The sequence below is a fragment of the Bos javanicus genome, chromosome 28 (assembly GCF_032452875.1).
Source record: "Bos javanicus breed banteng chromosome 28, ARS-OSU_banteng_1.0, whole genome shotgun sequence".
NCBI classification, from domain to species: Eukaryota; Metazoa; Chordata; class Mammalia; order Artiodactyla; family Bovidae; genus Bos; species Bos javanicus.
In genome coordinates, this window is record NC_083895.1 from 14195542 (window position 1) to 14210652 (window position 15111).

General features: G+C 48.3%; 1 protein-coding gene across 1 annotated transcript; it reads left to right on the top strand.

The window, feature by feature from the left end:
* Window positions 1–1391: 1391 nt before the first annotated feature.
* Window positions 1392–7156, top strand: LOC133240253 (uncharacterized). The gene is made up of 3 exons (XM_061404757.1): window positions 1392–1458; window positions 3636–3970; window positions 4901–7156. The coding sequence occupies exons 1-3, from the start codon at window positions 1392–1394 to the stop codon at window positions 5240–5242; spliced, it is 744 nt and encodes a 247-aa protein (XP_061260741.1). The 3' UTR covers window positions 5243–7156.
* Window positions 7157–15111: the final 7955 nt, after the last annotated feature.

The window sequence follows — 15111 nt, forward strand, 5'->3', positions numbered from 1 at the left end:
AACAGCCACATGTTTTACTCTTTTGTTTTCACCTTCACTCTCTGGATGGTCTCAGCTAGTTCCAGGGCTTTAAATGCCATCTGCCCGAGTCTCACAAACCTTGATTTCCAGACTAGATCTCCTGTGAATTCCTGGCTCTTGTATCCTCAGCATGTAACCAGCATCACTGCTAGAGGTCATCTACTCACTTCAAAGGTGGTCATGTTCAAAGGTGAGCTCCTCATCTCCCCCTCCCCAAACATGCTTCTCCAACTGTCTTTGACACTCGGATAATTCCAGCCTTTCTGATGGTCAGAAACTTCTGAGATCCCCTGGAACCCTACATCCCCTCAGACAGTAAATCCTGTCTGTTCTGTCTTCCACTTAGAACCAGAATCCAGCCTCTTCTCAGCCCATTGCAATAGCCCCTAATGGTCCCCAGACTCATCTCTTGTTCTCTGCAGTCTTTTCTCAGCTTCACCAGCCAAAGAAATTCAGTTACTAGGTGTCCATCCTGCCACTCCTGGGCCAGGAGCCCTCTTGCCCTCGCCTCCCTGGGAGGAAAAGCACACCTCCCACTACACTTTCCTCCAAGGACTCATCCCACTCTACCCTCCCACCCACCCCAGCATGCTGGCCTATTGGAATCCCTTGAACATGCCTGTGCACTGGCTATTTGTTACACCCAGAATGTTCTTCTCCCAGATAGGTCTTTTCATCAGAGCAGTGGGAGGGGAGTCTAGACATGCATCTGACAGTGTTTGCATTAAGGACAAGGAGTGATGGGGTAGTAGCTGGAGACAGATGGGAGAGTCTAGATCCAGGTAAATGTATCAATAAATCAGTCTCGCCACACTAGGTTGTAAACTCCAAGTTGGCAGGCACTCCTGGATTCTGGAATAGTCCCGGGCACATTTAATAAAAGAATAAAAATGATGCAACAGCCATACCAACCACATGGTGGAACAGCAGAAGTCAGGATTTGCACCTTGCACTGATCCTTAAGAGACCAACCGAGGAGACTGAAGGGGGCGAGGCCTGGGCAGGAGCATGGGCTCTGGAGGCACACCCCGGCTCTGGCTTGCTTTCTTGGTCTCTAAATTATGACTGGAAAACCAGTCAGGTGGCAAGGCTCAGAAAGCACTGTGAGGCTTCTTGTCCCTGGTCACCAGGCATCGACAGAGCCCTCTGCTCTCACCTGCCCACCAGTGGCTGAAGCATTACCAGGTCTGAGCACCTGAGGTCGCCTCGGGTCCCAGCTTCCTGCCATATCCTCTGGCAAGTACTGGGGCCCAGCAGGCCAGAAGGACAACTCCCAGAACTATGGAAATGGCCGTGGGGGAGGAACAGAGAGCACTGGAAGCAACCTCCAGCAAGACCTGAAGGAGGAGTCCATCCAGGTAAAGAGTTCAATGGGGTCCCAGTCTGGGGCTTTTGAAGGCTGGGGAGGGGGCATCCTTGAAGAACAGCCAGAGACCAGTGCGGCTGGACTGAGGGGAGCAGGCTAGGGGTCTGCTGGCAGGAGGAGGGGCTTGAGGTCTGGCTGAGGACTGGAGCTTTTTCCCAGAGTGCTGCTGATAGGTTTCCTGTTTGTCAGCAGAGTGACAGGATCAGATCTATCTGTTCAAATCTCTGATCTCTCCTGGATCAGAGACCGTGAGAAACAGAAGAAAGTGAATCAGCGACAGTGTTTGCAGTGGCCTGGACTAGGAGAGGGGAGGGAAGGGCAGAGAGGTGAGGAATGCATTCTAGACTTGGGCTCCAAGGCCAGGGGATGGATGGGGTGATTGCATGTGGGGGTGAGGAGGAAAGAGAGAGCAGATGGAGCCCTGGGGTCCTGGATTGAGCACGTGGTGAGATGGAGCTGCTGCTGCATGGATATGGGGGCCGGGGGAGGGATGTCTGGAGGGCAATTTGGGGCCAATTAAAACTTGCTGTTAAACACTTATAAAGTTAGATAAGAGCAGGAACTCTGGGAGTTGGTGATGGACAGGGAGGCCTGGCATGCTGCAATTCATGGGGTCGCAAAGAGTCAGACATGACTGAGCTACTGAACTGAACTGAACTGAAGCCCCCTTTCCTAATGAAGTCACTGGGAGCAACTACTTATCGGGATTTTTGGGTGAGGCTGAGGAGCTTTTTCCTCCAGCTAACTAAAAATCCTCTTCATCCTGGTGAAGTGGTCTCTGTTTATGCTGGAGTTGGGCCTGGATAAAATGAGACAGCCAGCCTCAGTCTTGAGGAGGACCGTTAAAGGACAGGGACATAAAGGCAGCAGCAAATCAGATGGTCAAGTCTGTCTGATGCTGGCAGCCTGTCATCTCCCAATCTGTCCCTGGCCCACTGTGAGTCCAGCCAGAGAAGCCAAGCCTACCAGGCTGTGAGCCCCATGAAGGGATTGCTTTGAAAATTAGGAACCCTAAGATCTTAGGAAACTGAAAAAAACAAAGTATTAGTTCTTCAGTTGTGTCCGACTGTTTGTGACCCCATGGCCTGTAGACCACCTGGCTCATCTGAACATAGAATTTTACAGGCAGGAATACTAGAGTGGGTTGCCATTCCCTTCTCCAGGGAATCTTCCCAACCCAGGGATTGAACCTGGGTCTCTTGCACTGAAGGCAGATGCTTTACCATCTGAGCCACCAGGGAAGATCTTAGGAAGCTCATGCCTATCCCTCCCCATGTGGGGGTAGTTTTCTTTTCACCTCTTGGAGTGAGCACTCCACACACACACACACACACACACACACACACACAGGTGCACAGTGTATATAGTAAAGACTATGAGGAGGGATCAGAAGAGGGACAGATATGAGGAGGGTAATAAGAAGAATACACAGGGGCTGGAGGCACTGCCTGCCTGAGACACAGACTCCCACATTTTCCAGGTCTTGTCCCACCAATGTCTGAGGACATCCCTAGAAGTCCATGCAGGCATCATCCCCGGTGTGCAGGTGGGGACATGGACAGGCCTTGAGAGACACAAGGACTCATCCAGGATGGAGAACAGGTAGGAATCGGGAAGTGAGTCTGGGCCCGGATCTGTCTCCTCAGAGCTGCACACAGACCCTTCCCGGGAGCTGTGTGGAGGGCTGTGTGGAGCAACTGTGTGAGATCCTGGGCTGTGGGGATGAGGGATGAGAGGTCAGTATCCCAACAGCTGTGTGCAGAGGTATCAACTGTCAATCCAAGGAAGGGGCTCCGGGAGGTGAAGTCAATTCCTTGACAGCAGACCCTAACAGAACTCAGAACCCTGTAACCAGGCACCCATCTCCTAGCAACAGCGCCACAGCCAGTTGGGCTCACTAGGCTGGAGAGACTTCATCCAGAAGGATGTTCTCCAGCTGTGTCTCAGCTGACCAAGGTTTCTGCTTCAGGAAACCCTGGAGGGAGAGGTTTTTCAGATGTTTCAGGGGATTCAGCGCTCAACCTGGATGCCTCTGGTCCTTTACCAGGAGGTCACCTAAGGTAACCGCAGGCAACCTAGAGCTGGCCACACCAGGCCTGGCCACCACTGAGAGCCTTCCCTGGGCAGCACCAGCTGCCCTCATCTCCATGTAGGGGGAAGTGGGACTTGAGGGGAGGTTCTCCCTCTGGGCAGGAACAGGTTGGTGGGCCCGTGGTGACCTGGTGGTCCTGTCACGGTCACACCTGAGGACAGGCTGGCAGTGGGGAAACAGGATCCCTGAGGTGCTCTTCTCTGTGCCAGTGTGGATCCAAGGCCCTCAAGTGGTCGGGTGTCTGCATCCTCGGTGGAGGTCAGTGGGGAGAGTGGTGGGCGTGTGTCTGGAGGGGAGATGTCTGGGGGTCTGAGAAGCACCACAAACAGCTGGCCGGGGCCCTGAGACTTTCTGCCTGGCTGACAGGCACTTGTTCACAGGGCTCCTCATGGGACTGCAGACAGGAGCCAGTCCACGGAGCACCCTGCTCCATCTCCCTGCACGAGGGGCTGGAGCCCCACACGAGCAACAGAGCCCAGGGCGGGCACAGGGTGAGTGCCAGCCGGGAGGCGATCCTACACCCAGGAAGTTCCAGGTCCCAGAGCCACCCTGGCCCTCCCCTGGGTCCCTCCTAGAGTCTTCCTCCCAAAGGAACCTGGGACTGTCAGCTCTGCAAAGCCCCCTTGCAGCCCACGCCCTACTTGTCCAGATGCAAAAATCACTGTTTACCTCCATGTGGGAATCTCAGAAAGAGGTTGTGATAGAATTTCACTTCATGAAAGTGAAAGGAGCCTTTCTGCATTTTTCTACAGTTAATCCTGTATTAACTCCATCCCAGGTATCCATGTGGGCCTGAGAATCCTGATGCCTCTCACCCCAGGTTCAGCCCCTCTCACCCCAGGATCAGCCTCTGTCTTCTCATCCCCAGAATGGGATGGTTTCATAACCAACATGGATGATGCAGTTAATACATGGAGAGCTATCAAATACAAACTGCTCTAAGACACTAACACACATAACCATGGCCCAGTGCCAGTTCACTTGTGATACCAGGATGTTTATTCTGTGGAGGGCACTCCTGCCCCTCCTCCTGCCTTGAGTCCTGGAGGCTCAGGGACTCAGTCTGAGCTCCAGCCCCTGCCTTCCTGGTGTCCATGGTGCTGCCTCTGACTTGTGTCTCTGCTATGTTCCACCCCAGGGGGAGAATGTGTCCACAGGGGACAGGAGTGAGACCTACATGATGTGAAGTGTCCAAAGACATAGGCTAGAGATGCTGGTGGGGAACCTGGTACCTGTTTCCTTGGCAGCAACCCCCTCCTACATCCCCACATTCCTGGGCACCTACAGGGCTTTTGCCACATACTGTGAGCAAGGATCCCTTAGAAGAAATGGAGTATCTCTCATAGTCAATAGAAGAGTCCGAAATGCAGTACTTGGATGCAGTCTCAAAAATGATAGAATGATCTGTGTTCCTTTCCAAGGTAAACCATTCCTATCACAGTAATCCAAGTGTATGCCCCGCCACTAATGCCAAAGAAGCTGAAGTTGAATGGTTCTATGAAGAGCTACAAGACTTTCTAGAGGTAACACCAAGAAAAAAAAATATCCTTTTTATCATAGGGGACTGGAATGCAAAAGTAAGAAGCCAGGAGATACCTGGAGTAACAGGCAAGTTTGGCCTTGGAATACAAAATGAAGCTGGGCAAAGGCTAACAGTTTTGTCAAGAGAACACACTGGTCATAGCAAACACCCTCTTCCAACAACACAAGAGATGACTCTACACATGGACATCACCAGATGGTCAATACCAAAATCAGATTGATTGTATTCTTTGCAGCCAGAGATGGAGAAGCTCTGTACTGTAAGCAAAAACAAGACTGGGAGCTGACTGTGGCTCAGATCATAAACTATTGCAAAATTCAGACTTAAATTGAAGAAAGTAGGTAAAACTACTATGCAACACAGGTAAAATCTAATCAAATCCCTTACGATTATACAGTGCAAGTGACAAATAGATTCAAGAGATTGGATCTGATAGAGTGCCTGAAGAACTATGGACAGAGATTCATAACATTGTACAGGAGGCAGTTATCAAACCATCCCCAAGAAAAAGAAATGCAAAAAGGCAAAATGTTGTCTGAGGAAGCCTTACAAAATAGCTGAGAAATGAAGAGAAGCTAAAGGCAAAAGAGAAAAGGAAAGATATAGCCATCTGAATGCAGAGTTTCAAAGAATAGCAAGGAGAGATAAGAAAGCCTTCCTAAGTGAACAATGCAAGAAATAGAGGAAAACAATACAATGGGAAAGACTAGCGATCTCTTCAAGAAAATTAGAGATACCAAGGGAAAATTTCATGCAAAGATGGGCACAATAAATGACAGAAATGGTGTGGATCTAACAGAAGCAGAAGATATTAAGAAGTGGCAAGAATACACAGAAGAAATATACACAAAAGATCTTAGTGACCCAGATAACCACCATGGTGTGATCACTCACCTAGAGCCAGACATCTTAGAGTGCAAAGTCAAGTGGGCCTTAGGAAGCATCACTATGAACAAAGCTAGTGGATGTAATGGAATTCCAGCTGAGCAATGTCATATCCTAAAAGATAAATGCTGTTAAAGTATTGCACTCAATACACCAGCAAGTTAGGGAAACTCAGCAGTGTTCATAGGACTGGAAAAGGTCTTTTTTCATTCCAATCCCAAAGAACGACAATGCCAAGGAATGTTCAAACTACCACACAATTGCACTCATTTCACATGTTAGCAAAGTAATGTTCAAAAGCATTAATTTGCTAAGCTAGGCTTCAACAGTTCATGAACTGAGAACCTCCAGATGTTCAAGCTGGATTTAGAAAAGGCAGAGGAATCAGAGATCAAATTGCCAACATTCACTGGAGATCATAGAAAAGGCAAGAGAATTCCAGAAAAACATCTACTTCATTGAGTATGCTAAAGCCTTTGACCATGTGGATCATAACAAACTGTGGAAAATTCTTAAAGAGATAGAAATACCAGACCACCTTACCTGCCCCCTGAGATCCCTGTATGCAGGTCAGGAAGCAACAGTTAGAACCAGACATGGACCAATGGACTGGTTCCAAATTGGGAAAGGAGTACATCAAGACTGTATATTGTCACCCTGCTTATTTAACTCATATGCAAAGTACATGATGCAAAATGCGGGGCTGGATGAAGCACAAGGTTCAAGGTTGCTGGGAGAAATATCAATAACCTTAGATATGCAGATGACACCACCCTCATGGCAGAAAGCAAAGAGGAACTAAAGAGCCTCTTGATGAAGGGGAAAGAGGAGAGTGAAAAAGCCGCCTTAAAACTCAACATTGAAAAACTCAACATTCAAAAAGTGATCCAGTCCCATCACTTCATGGCAAATAAATGAAGAAACAATGGAAACAGTGACAGACTTTTTCTTGGGCTCCAAAATCACTGCAGATGGTGACTGCAGCCATGAAATTAAGACACTTGCTCCTTGGGAAAAAAGCTATGACAAACCTATACAGCATATAAAAAGCAGAGACATTACTTTCCCAACAAAGATCCATATAATCAAAGCTATGGTTTTTCCGATAGTCATGTATGGGTGTGAGAGCTGGACCATAAAGAAGGCTGAGTGCTGAAGAATAGATACTTTTGAACTGTGTTGTTGGAGAAGACTCTTTAGAGTTGCTTGGACTGCAAGGAGATCAAACCAGTCAATCCTAAAAGAAATCAATCTTTTTTTTTTTTTTTTAAACTTTACATAATTGTATTAGTTTTGCCAAATATCAAAATGAATCCGCCACAGGCTTGAATATTCATTGGAAGGACTGATGCTGAAGCTGAATCTCCAATACTTTGGCCCCCTGGTGGGAAGAGCTGACTCATTGGAAAATACTCTGATGGAAGCGAAGAGCCAACTCATTGGGAAAGACTCTGATACTGCAAAGATTGAAGACAAGAGGAGAAGGGGACAGCAGAGCACAAGATGGTTGGATGGCTTCACTGACTCAATGGACATGAATTTGAGCAAACTCCAGGAGATAGTGAAGCACAGGAAAGCCAGTGTGCTGCCATCCACAGGGTTGCAAAAAGTCAGACTAAGTGACTGAACAACAACAACAAAACAGGTGCTGGACCTTCTCTTCACAAGGTGAGCACTTCCCCCGACCTATGACACACTGGGGAGTTGGCCCCATTCCAGCTGTGAGTGACAGGAATATCTCTCCACCTCTCTGAGCCCCAGTTGGCCCCTTTGCTGCTGCTGCTGCTGCTGCTGCTAAGTTACTTCACTCGTGTCCAACTCTGTGTGACCCCATAGACGGCAGCCCACCTCCGCACATGAGGGTAAAGGGAGAACCAGCCCTCAGGGTGAATGTGGGGACTAAGTGGGTCCTTCCTGGAAAGTTGGAAAGTGCTTTCTGGGGACCTGGCCCCATGGAAAGGTCTGCTGGAGGGGCTGTGGTTGTACTTAGTCATCATGTTCCTCCTCCCCTCGAGGAAGCCTCTGTCTCAGTTGTCTCTGACCTTTGACCTTGGGCCGAACTGTTTCCTATTTGCAAAGTAAATTGTGAGAGGTACCCTGTCCTGGGTTAGTTTAGAACAGGGATCCCTGGGAGAGATCAGTAGTGCCCCAGGCACTCAGATGGGGCTGGTTGGGCTCATTCATTCTTGAAATATAGAGGAAGGCCCACAAGATGCAGGCATTTTTCTAGGAAGAACCATCGTGTAATGCATCGAGCAGACAGCAGTCCTGCCCCCCAGGGCTTCAGTTCTCCAGGGGGGTCACGCTGTCACACTAGCCATCATATCCGGCATGTCTTCAGTCCTGTCCATGTGATGCCTTTGTGGCGTTCTCTAGGCACAGATGCATCCTCCCTTACTCTGATGAGGACGGTGGACCCCTGCACCAGCTGAAAAATGTGAGTGGGACTTTGATTCGAGAGGGAGGGACTCAGTTTTCCAAAGAACCACCAAGTGAGATGTGACATGGAGGAGAACTGGCCTCTGGATGCGCAGGAGCAAAGGCAAAAAGACCCAGACCCCATAGAGCTGCCCTGGAGCTCAGTGTGGAAGGAAGGCCAGGTTTCTGACTCTGCTGCCCACGTGACTCCCCTCAGGGCTATGTCCACCATCCTGGGCACCTGGCTGTACCATTACCCTGAGGATTTCCACCAGCCCCCAGAATTTCCCTGCCTATGGATGCTACTGGCTTAAATAGAGCTCAGCATGCCTGATGCAGACCTGGAGCACCAAATGCTCAATCTCCTGGCACAGCTGGAGACCCTGGAGCCCACTGAGGCAGAGGGGGATGTGAGGAGGACTCGAGGTGGGTGATGGGGGTGAATGAGGATGGGAGGGACCTGGACCACACGGAGCAGAGCCTTCTGAGGCTGGAACTGGGCCAGGAGCAATGAGGAAGCTCAGATCACTATTGCCCTGGACTGCAATCTGGGAAGACTTTCTGGGGCTGGCATCTTTGAGAGATCATTGAGTGGCAGTGAGAAGCTTTCTTTTCTGTTTTTGGGAGACACTTGGAAAAGCAGTCCTACTGATGTTTTCTCTTCTTGGAACTACAGCACCAGCTCCAGAACAAGCTCTGGAAACATCTCCAGACCTGGAGCCAACTGCACCTCTACTGCCCACCAGAGCTCCAGAGTTAGAGCAAGTCCGTTTTTGGTATTTTTTTTAATGCATACTAAATCGTTTATTCTATGATATAAAGTTCACTTAGAATTTAATAGTTTGATTATCTTAGACTGTACATGTAAATTGCAGTAAGTTCATTCATAATGTTACATAACCCTATTAAATGTCTATTTGAGAACATTTGCACTCTTCATTGCTAAATAATATTCCATTTGGGAAACAGCACATTTGACTTTCATCTGTTGATGGACTTTAGGGTTTTCACCTTTGGGCTCTTCTGAACAGTGGTGCTCTGAATACTTGTGTACAGGCATGTGAATATCTGTGTTCACATGCTTTTGGGTATTGATGTAGGAGGGGAATTTTGGGATTGACTGAAAACTTGTAGGCTTGTCCTTCTGAGAAACTGCTGAAGTGTTATATACAGTGGTTGGACCATTTGACAATCCCCCAGAGTTTAGGTGTACAATTTCCACTTCTTCATTTGTATTGCAGTTTCCCCTCTCTCTGTCTTTCTGTCTTCCTGGTCCCTCACTCTAGGGTACAAGCCTGTATATTACAAGTTGCTATATGAAGAGGCATCTGTGGCTTAGCATTGAGACCATCAGACAGAGGAGCTCTTGGGTCCTGACTCAGTGAGCCCACAGTCCCAGACCTCCGGGAGACACTGGCAGAGGCCAGGTGAATCATGGTCAATTCTTGGTCCACAGATAGTGTGAGATAATAAATGTTTGTTTCTTAAGTCACTCAAGATTGGCTAACGTCACACAGAATGGACCACTCACACCTGATCAAGCATCAGGCCCTGGCCCCTCCCTCCCCACTGTCCCCCTACTCTCCTCCCAAGCTCCCACCAGCCACACTAGCTCCCTCTGGTTTCATCTCTAGACAAACACATTCTGTGTGTCCATACACTTGTGCCTTCTTCTAGGGTAATTATCCCCAGATGTGTGAATAGCGGGCACCTTCTCATTACCCTGCTGGGGACAGACACGTCCCCTCAGTGCAGCCTTTCCATGACCCCATTGTCGCACCTACTGTTTTTCAACACAGAACTTGCTCCTTTCTGTCTTTTCTTTCTGTGTTTCTCCATTTCCCCCTCAGACTGTGACCCTGGTTGTTCTTTTCATCACAGCCCCCACTGAGTGCTCAGGGCACAGCTGGTAAATGAATAGAGAAGAGGCTCCATTCCTCCACTGAGAAGCTCAGATGCTAATAGGAGGAGGTATAGGCCAGGTCAGGGGCAGGGGAATGTGTAGGAGTGCAAGGGATACTCTCCTCGCCCCAGTAGACACATCAACCCTTTGATGGGAACCACTCACACTACACACCAAGCAGGGAAACCACAGCACAAACCATAACTCTGAGAGACTTCAGGACATCAACATTCCTTGGGCCCCAGGAGGGAATGTGACAGGATTCATAGGAACCAGGGGCTTTGAGAAGGACCTTGAAAAGGACCCTCAACCTCCTCTTGTCCACTTCAGCCGTGGAGTGTCTAGTTCCCTTGTGAGGACTCCTCACCATAGCCAGTGCAGATGTTCTGACCTTGATTTCATATGAGATCCAACAAGATGGTCTTTGCCTTAGTCCAGGGAAAAATGATGCATGTTTCCGTCATTGTCGCTACCCCAAGGTCCACCCCTCCCCTGACCCCACTCCCTATGATCCCTTCCTCTGATGTCTGTCAGTGTATACTTGTGCACACACCCAGAGAATCTACTCCACATTGCCAGAATATCCTGGGGTCTTAGGACCTCTAATTCCCACGGTAAACCATGTGGCAGGGAAGCAGCCCTAGCCTAGGGGATCCTAACTCTCCCTTCATCTCAAGACTCTGCCCCTGCCAAGGCTGGGGGAAAAAAAAAAAAAACCACTAAATAAAACTCCACAGGGTAAAACGTATTATTGACTGAAAATTTATAGAACAAATATATAATTTTGGTACCTATTATCAAAGAAATCTTACAAAGACAGAATCTGTAGTCATGAAATTATGATTAGGATAAGAAAACTTGACATTAATTTTTTTTTAAAAAAATGATATCAAGTCAAACACTAAGGAAATGTAAAATAAGGATATTCTAGCCAGGAGTCCTGAGGCTGACAGACGCCCCTCCCCGCCCCCACCGGCCCAGGAGCGAGTGCGCAGGCGTGAGCGGCGGCAGGTGCGAGGGCGGAGGCGCAGAGACTTCTGAGCTCGCGAGGACCCGTCCTGAGGGAAGGGAAGTTGGAGACTGAGTCGGTCCCCACGGCGGGACGCACGGACCAGGGAGCGGCGCAGACACGAGTAAGTGCATCTCTACCGCAGCCCCTCACCGCGCGCCCCCGCCTGCCCAACGGCCAACGGCGCCCGACTCCTCCAGCCCCGAGGAGCGCGAGCCTCCCTCGGTCCTCGGCTCCCGGGTCGCCGCCACCGGCCACAGTGTGAGGACTCCGGGCCCGGGCCCCAAGGCGGCCGTGGAGCGGGGGGCGCCCCGCGCGCTCGCAGCCCTCCCTGCTCGGCGCCCCTCGAGTCTCCTTGCGGCGGGGCTGCCCCACGACCGCGGCGGGGGGCGGCCTCTGGGTCTGCGGACGCCGCCTGGGCCCTGTAGTCGCCGCGGGCTCGCGGATCCGGGAGTGGGAGGTACCGCCGAGGAGCCCGAAGTTGGGGCCGCCGGGCGTGCGTGTCGGGCGCGGTGGGTCCGCAGGTGTGAAGGGATCTCTGCTCCCGGGATGCGCGCGGGTGATGGGGGCGCACAGCTCGGGGATCCTGTTCGCTGGCCGCCGGCAGCGGGTGTTCAGATGGGACTCGGTGCTCTTTCCTAAAGCCTTCTGGAGGGTCGGCTACAAAAGGTTAAAGTTCACTTTCAGCGTTTTCAGGCTTTATTGACTGACTGTGACTAACTCACAGAGCGCTTCCTGGAGGGCAATTTGTGACATACTAACATCTAAGCAAAGTTTGAAATAAAGCTATTTCCGCCTTTTTATGTTTTGGGGTATGGTGAACAGTTTTTCTTGATTGCATTAGGCTTTTCAAGCAACAGGGCGACTTTTGGCGAAGCTGCACTGCTCTTAAGTTAAATGGTGACGGTTTAGTCGGTAAGTCGTGTCCCATCTCTTGCGACCCCATGGACTGTAGCCATTCAGGCTCCCCTGTCTGTGGAATTCTCCAAGCAAGAATACTCGAGTGGGTTGCCATTTGCTTCTCCAGATCTTCCCGACCCAGGAATCAAACTCGAGTCTCCGGCATTGCAGGCAGATTCTTCACCCACTAGGGAAGCTTCTAAGTTAAATGAGCATTTAAAAAATACTTCTTTGAGCAGTTACCATAGACGCTAAAATATTTGAGAACTCTAGTTATAGTAATGGGCGTGGTTTCTTTGGTTTTTTGTTTGGTTTTGGGGAGTTTCTTTGGTTTTTTTGTTGTTGGCTGTATTTGAGATTTTTGAATTTTTTTTGGGGGGTGGGGGGTGGGTTAAATTTTGCATTAGGAGGAGATGATATACAAATCAGGAGAAATGTTTATTTCATGGCATTCTGGTATGCAGTGTTGCAGTTTAAAGTATCAAAGTTCAGTTGAGTTCAGTCTCTCAGTCTTGTCTGACCCCATGAATCGCAGCACGCCAGGCCTCCCTGTCCATCACCAACTCCCGGAATTACTCAAACTCATGTCCATTGAGTTGGTGATGTCATCCAGCCATCTCATCCTGTGTCGTCCCCTTCTCCTCCTGCTCCCAATCCCTCCCAGCATCAGTCTTTTCCAGTGAGTCAACTCTTCACATGAGGTGGCCAAAGTATTGGTGTTTCAGCTTCAGCATCAGTCCTTCCAAAGAACATCCAGGACGGATTTCCTTTAGAATGGACAGGTTGGATCTCCTTGCAGTCCAAGGGACTCTCAAGAGTCTTCTCCAACACCACAGTTCAAAAGCATCAATTTTTCGGCGCCCAGTTTTCTTCACAGTCCAACTCTCACATCCATACATGACCACTGGAAAAACCATAGCCTTGACTAGACAGACCTTTGTTGGCAAAGTAATGTCTCTGCTTTTGAATATGCTATCTAGGTTGGTCATAATTTTTCTTCCAAGGAGTAAGCGTCTTTTAATTTCATGGCTGCAATCACCATCTGCAGTGGTTTTGGAGCCCAAGAAAATAAAGTCTGACACTGTTTCCACTGTTTCCCCATCTATTTCCCATGAAGTGATGGGACCAGATGCCATCATCTTTGTTTTCTGAACGTTGAGCTGTAAGCCAACTTTTTCACTCTCCTCTTTCACTTTCATCAAGAGGCTTTTTAGTTCCTAATCCTGGTTAAATCTCAGATTGGCTGCAGCAAATGGATATTTTTATTGAGAATAGTTTGGGTTTTGTTCTGTGGTTTTTTATGTGTTATTTTTTTAGTTCAGTTCAGTTCAGTCGCTCAGTCCTGTCCAACTCTTTGCGACCCCATGAATTGCAGCACGCCAGGCCTCCCTGTCCATCACCAGCTCCCGGAGTTCACCCAGACTCACGTCCATCGAGTCAGTGATGCCATCCAGCCATCTCATCCTCTGTCATCCCCTTCTCCTCCTGCCCCCAATCCCTCCCAGCATCAGAGTCTTTTCCAATGAGTCAACTCTTTGCATGAGGTGGCCAAAGTACTGGAGTTTCAGCTTTAGCATCATTCCTTCCAAAGAAATCCCAGGGCTGATCTCCTTCAGAATGGACTGGTTGGATCTCCTTGCAGTCCAAGGGACTCTCAAGAGTCTTCTCCAACACCACAGTTCAAAAGCATCAATTCTTCGGTGCTCAGCCTTCTTCACAGTCCACCTCTCACATCCATACATGACCACAGGAAAAACCATAGCTTTGACTAGACAAACCTTTGTTGGCAAGGTAATGTCTCTGCTTTTGAATATGCTACAATCTGCTTATTTAGCATGCTTCAAATCATAATAGATTGTAGTTAAAACTAGTGATTGGTGCAAGGAACAATGCGTTGTAACACAGAGATGGGTTGTCTTTTTCTACAGAAATTTTTTCTCAAGTTAGCAAATTTCCACATAGAACTCTCAGGAGTGACTTTTGCTATAGCAGTTTGGTCTCTGTAATGAGGAATAAAGCATATCATTTCACTGTTGAAGATAATGGCATATATTATAAAGATAGGCATCTGGTACATAAAAGGAATTCCAGCTTTGAGTTTGGTGAAATAGTGTCCTCAATGAAATGGCTTGTCTCTTTGAAGAGAAAAAGAGTAATAGCCTGTGGCAATGACCAGGGCTTTTTCCCTACACTGAACACCAAGAGGAAGGGGAGGAGATGGAGTGATTTTCAGATGAATTGACGTTCATTTATCAACCATGTACCCTCTTTCCTTGCTGTTTCTTAATTCCCAGAGAAATTAGAAACATGGTTCCTAACCAGGATATTTGAATGGAAAAGATCCTTTCAGTTCCCAGGCAGGTACCTGAATCCATTGTATAAACGTTCATCTGCCTGTACCTTGGAAGTAACACTGAGAAAACAGTCTTCTGTAATGGGTGAAGTGGGCAGAATGGGAGGGTGGTGGAGCTTTTTGGGGCAAGTTTTCCAAAAGTTGGAGCAAAAGTGAATCACTGTCTTCAAAGGAACAGACTCATTAGATACCAACATTTGGACCTTAAGGTCTTTTGCAACAACATGTAGCTTGTTGTTAGTAAAAATAATCCAGGCCATAGAAAAATCCACGTGGTCAAATGCTTATTGGCTGAAAAGTAATGAAAGAAAAAGAACATTCTGAAGATTTTTAATACCTGGTATTTGATCCAGGTCAGTTGACTGAGTACAAACTATGGTCAGTAAAGAAATCCTCCTGAGAGAATTTAGTCATTCAGCTGTGATGTGGACAAGAAACCTGCTATTTATTTGTTAAAAATTAATCCCAACTAAAATACTTTGTTAATTAGAAATAAATATGGATAAACTACAAGTAGTTTACTATGCTATGTTTTCAAAACAGAATCAAGGAATTAAAAGTTACTGAAGTTTTCTCTGGAAAGTACTTTCTCAACATTATTTTTCAAATATTGTAATTCTG

Excerpts from the sequence above, each read along its gene's own strand:
- LOC133240253 (XM_061404757.1), top strand. The coding sequence starts at position 1,392 with ATGGGGTCCCAGTCTGGGGCTTTTGAAGGCTGGGGAGGGGGCATCCTT. Across the intron at positions 1,459-3,635 it reads TGAAGAACAGCCAGAGACCA|GACAGGCTGGCAGTGGGGAA; the intron begins GTGCGGCTGGAC and ends GTCACACCTGAG. Across the intron at positions 3,971-4,900 it reads GAGCCCAGGGCGGGCACAGG|GTAAACCATTCCTATCACAG; the intron begins GTGAGTGCCAGC and ends TTCCTTTCCAAG.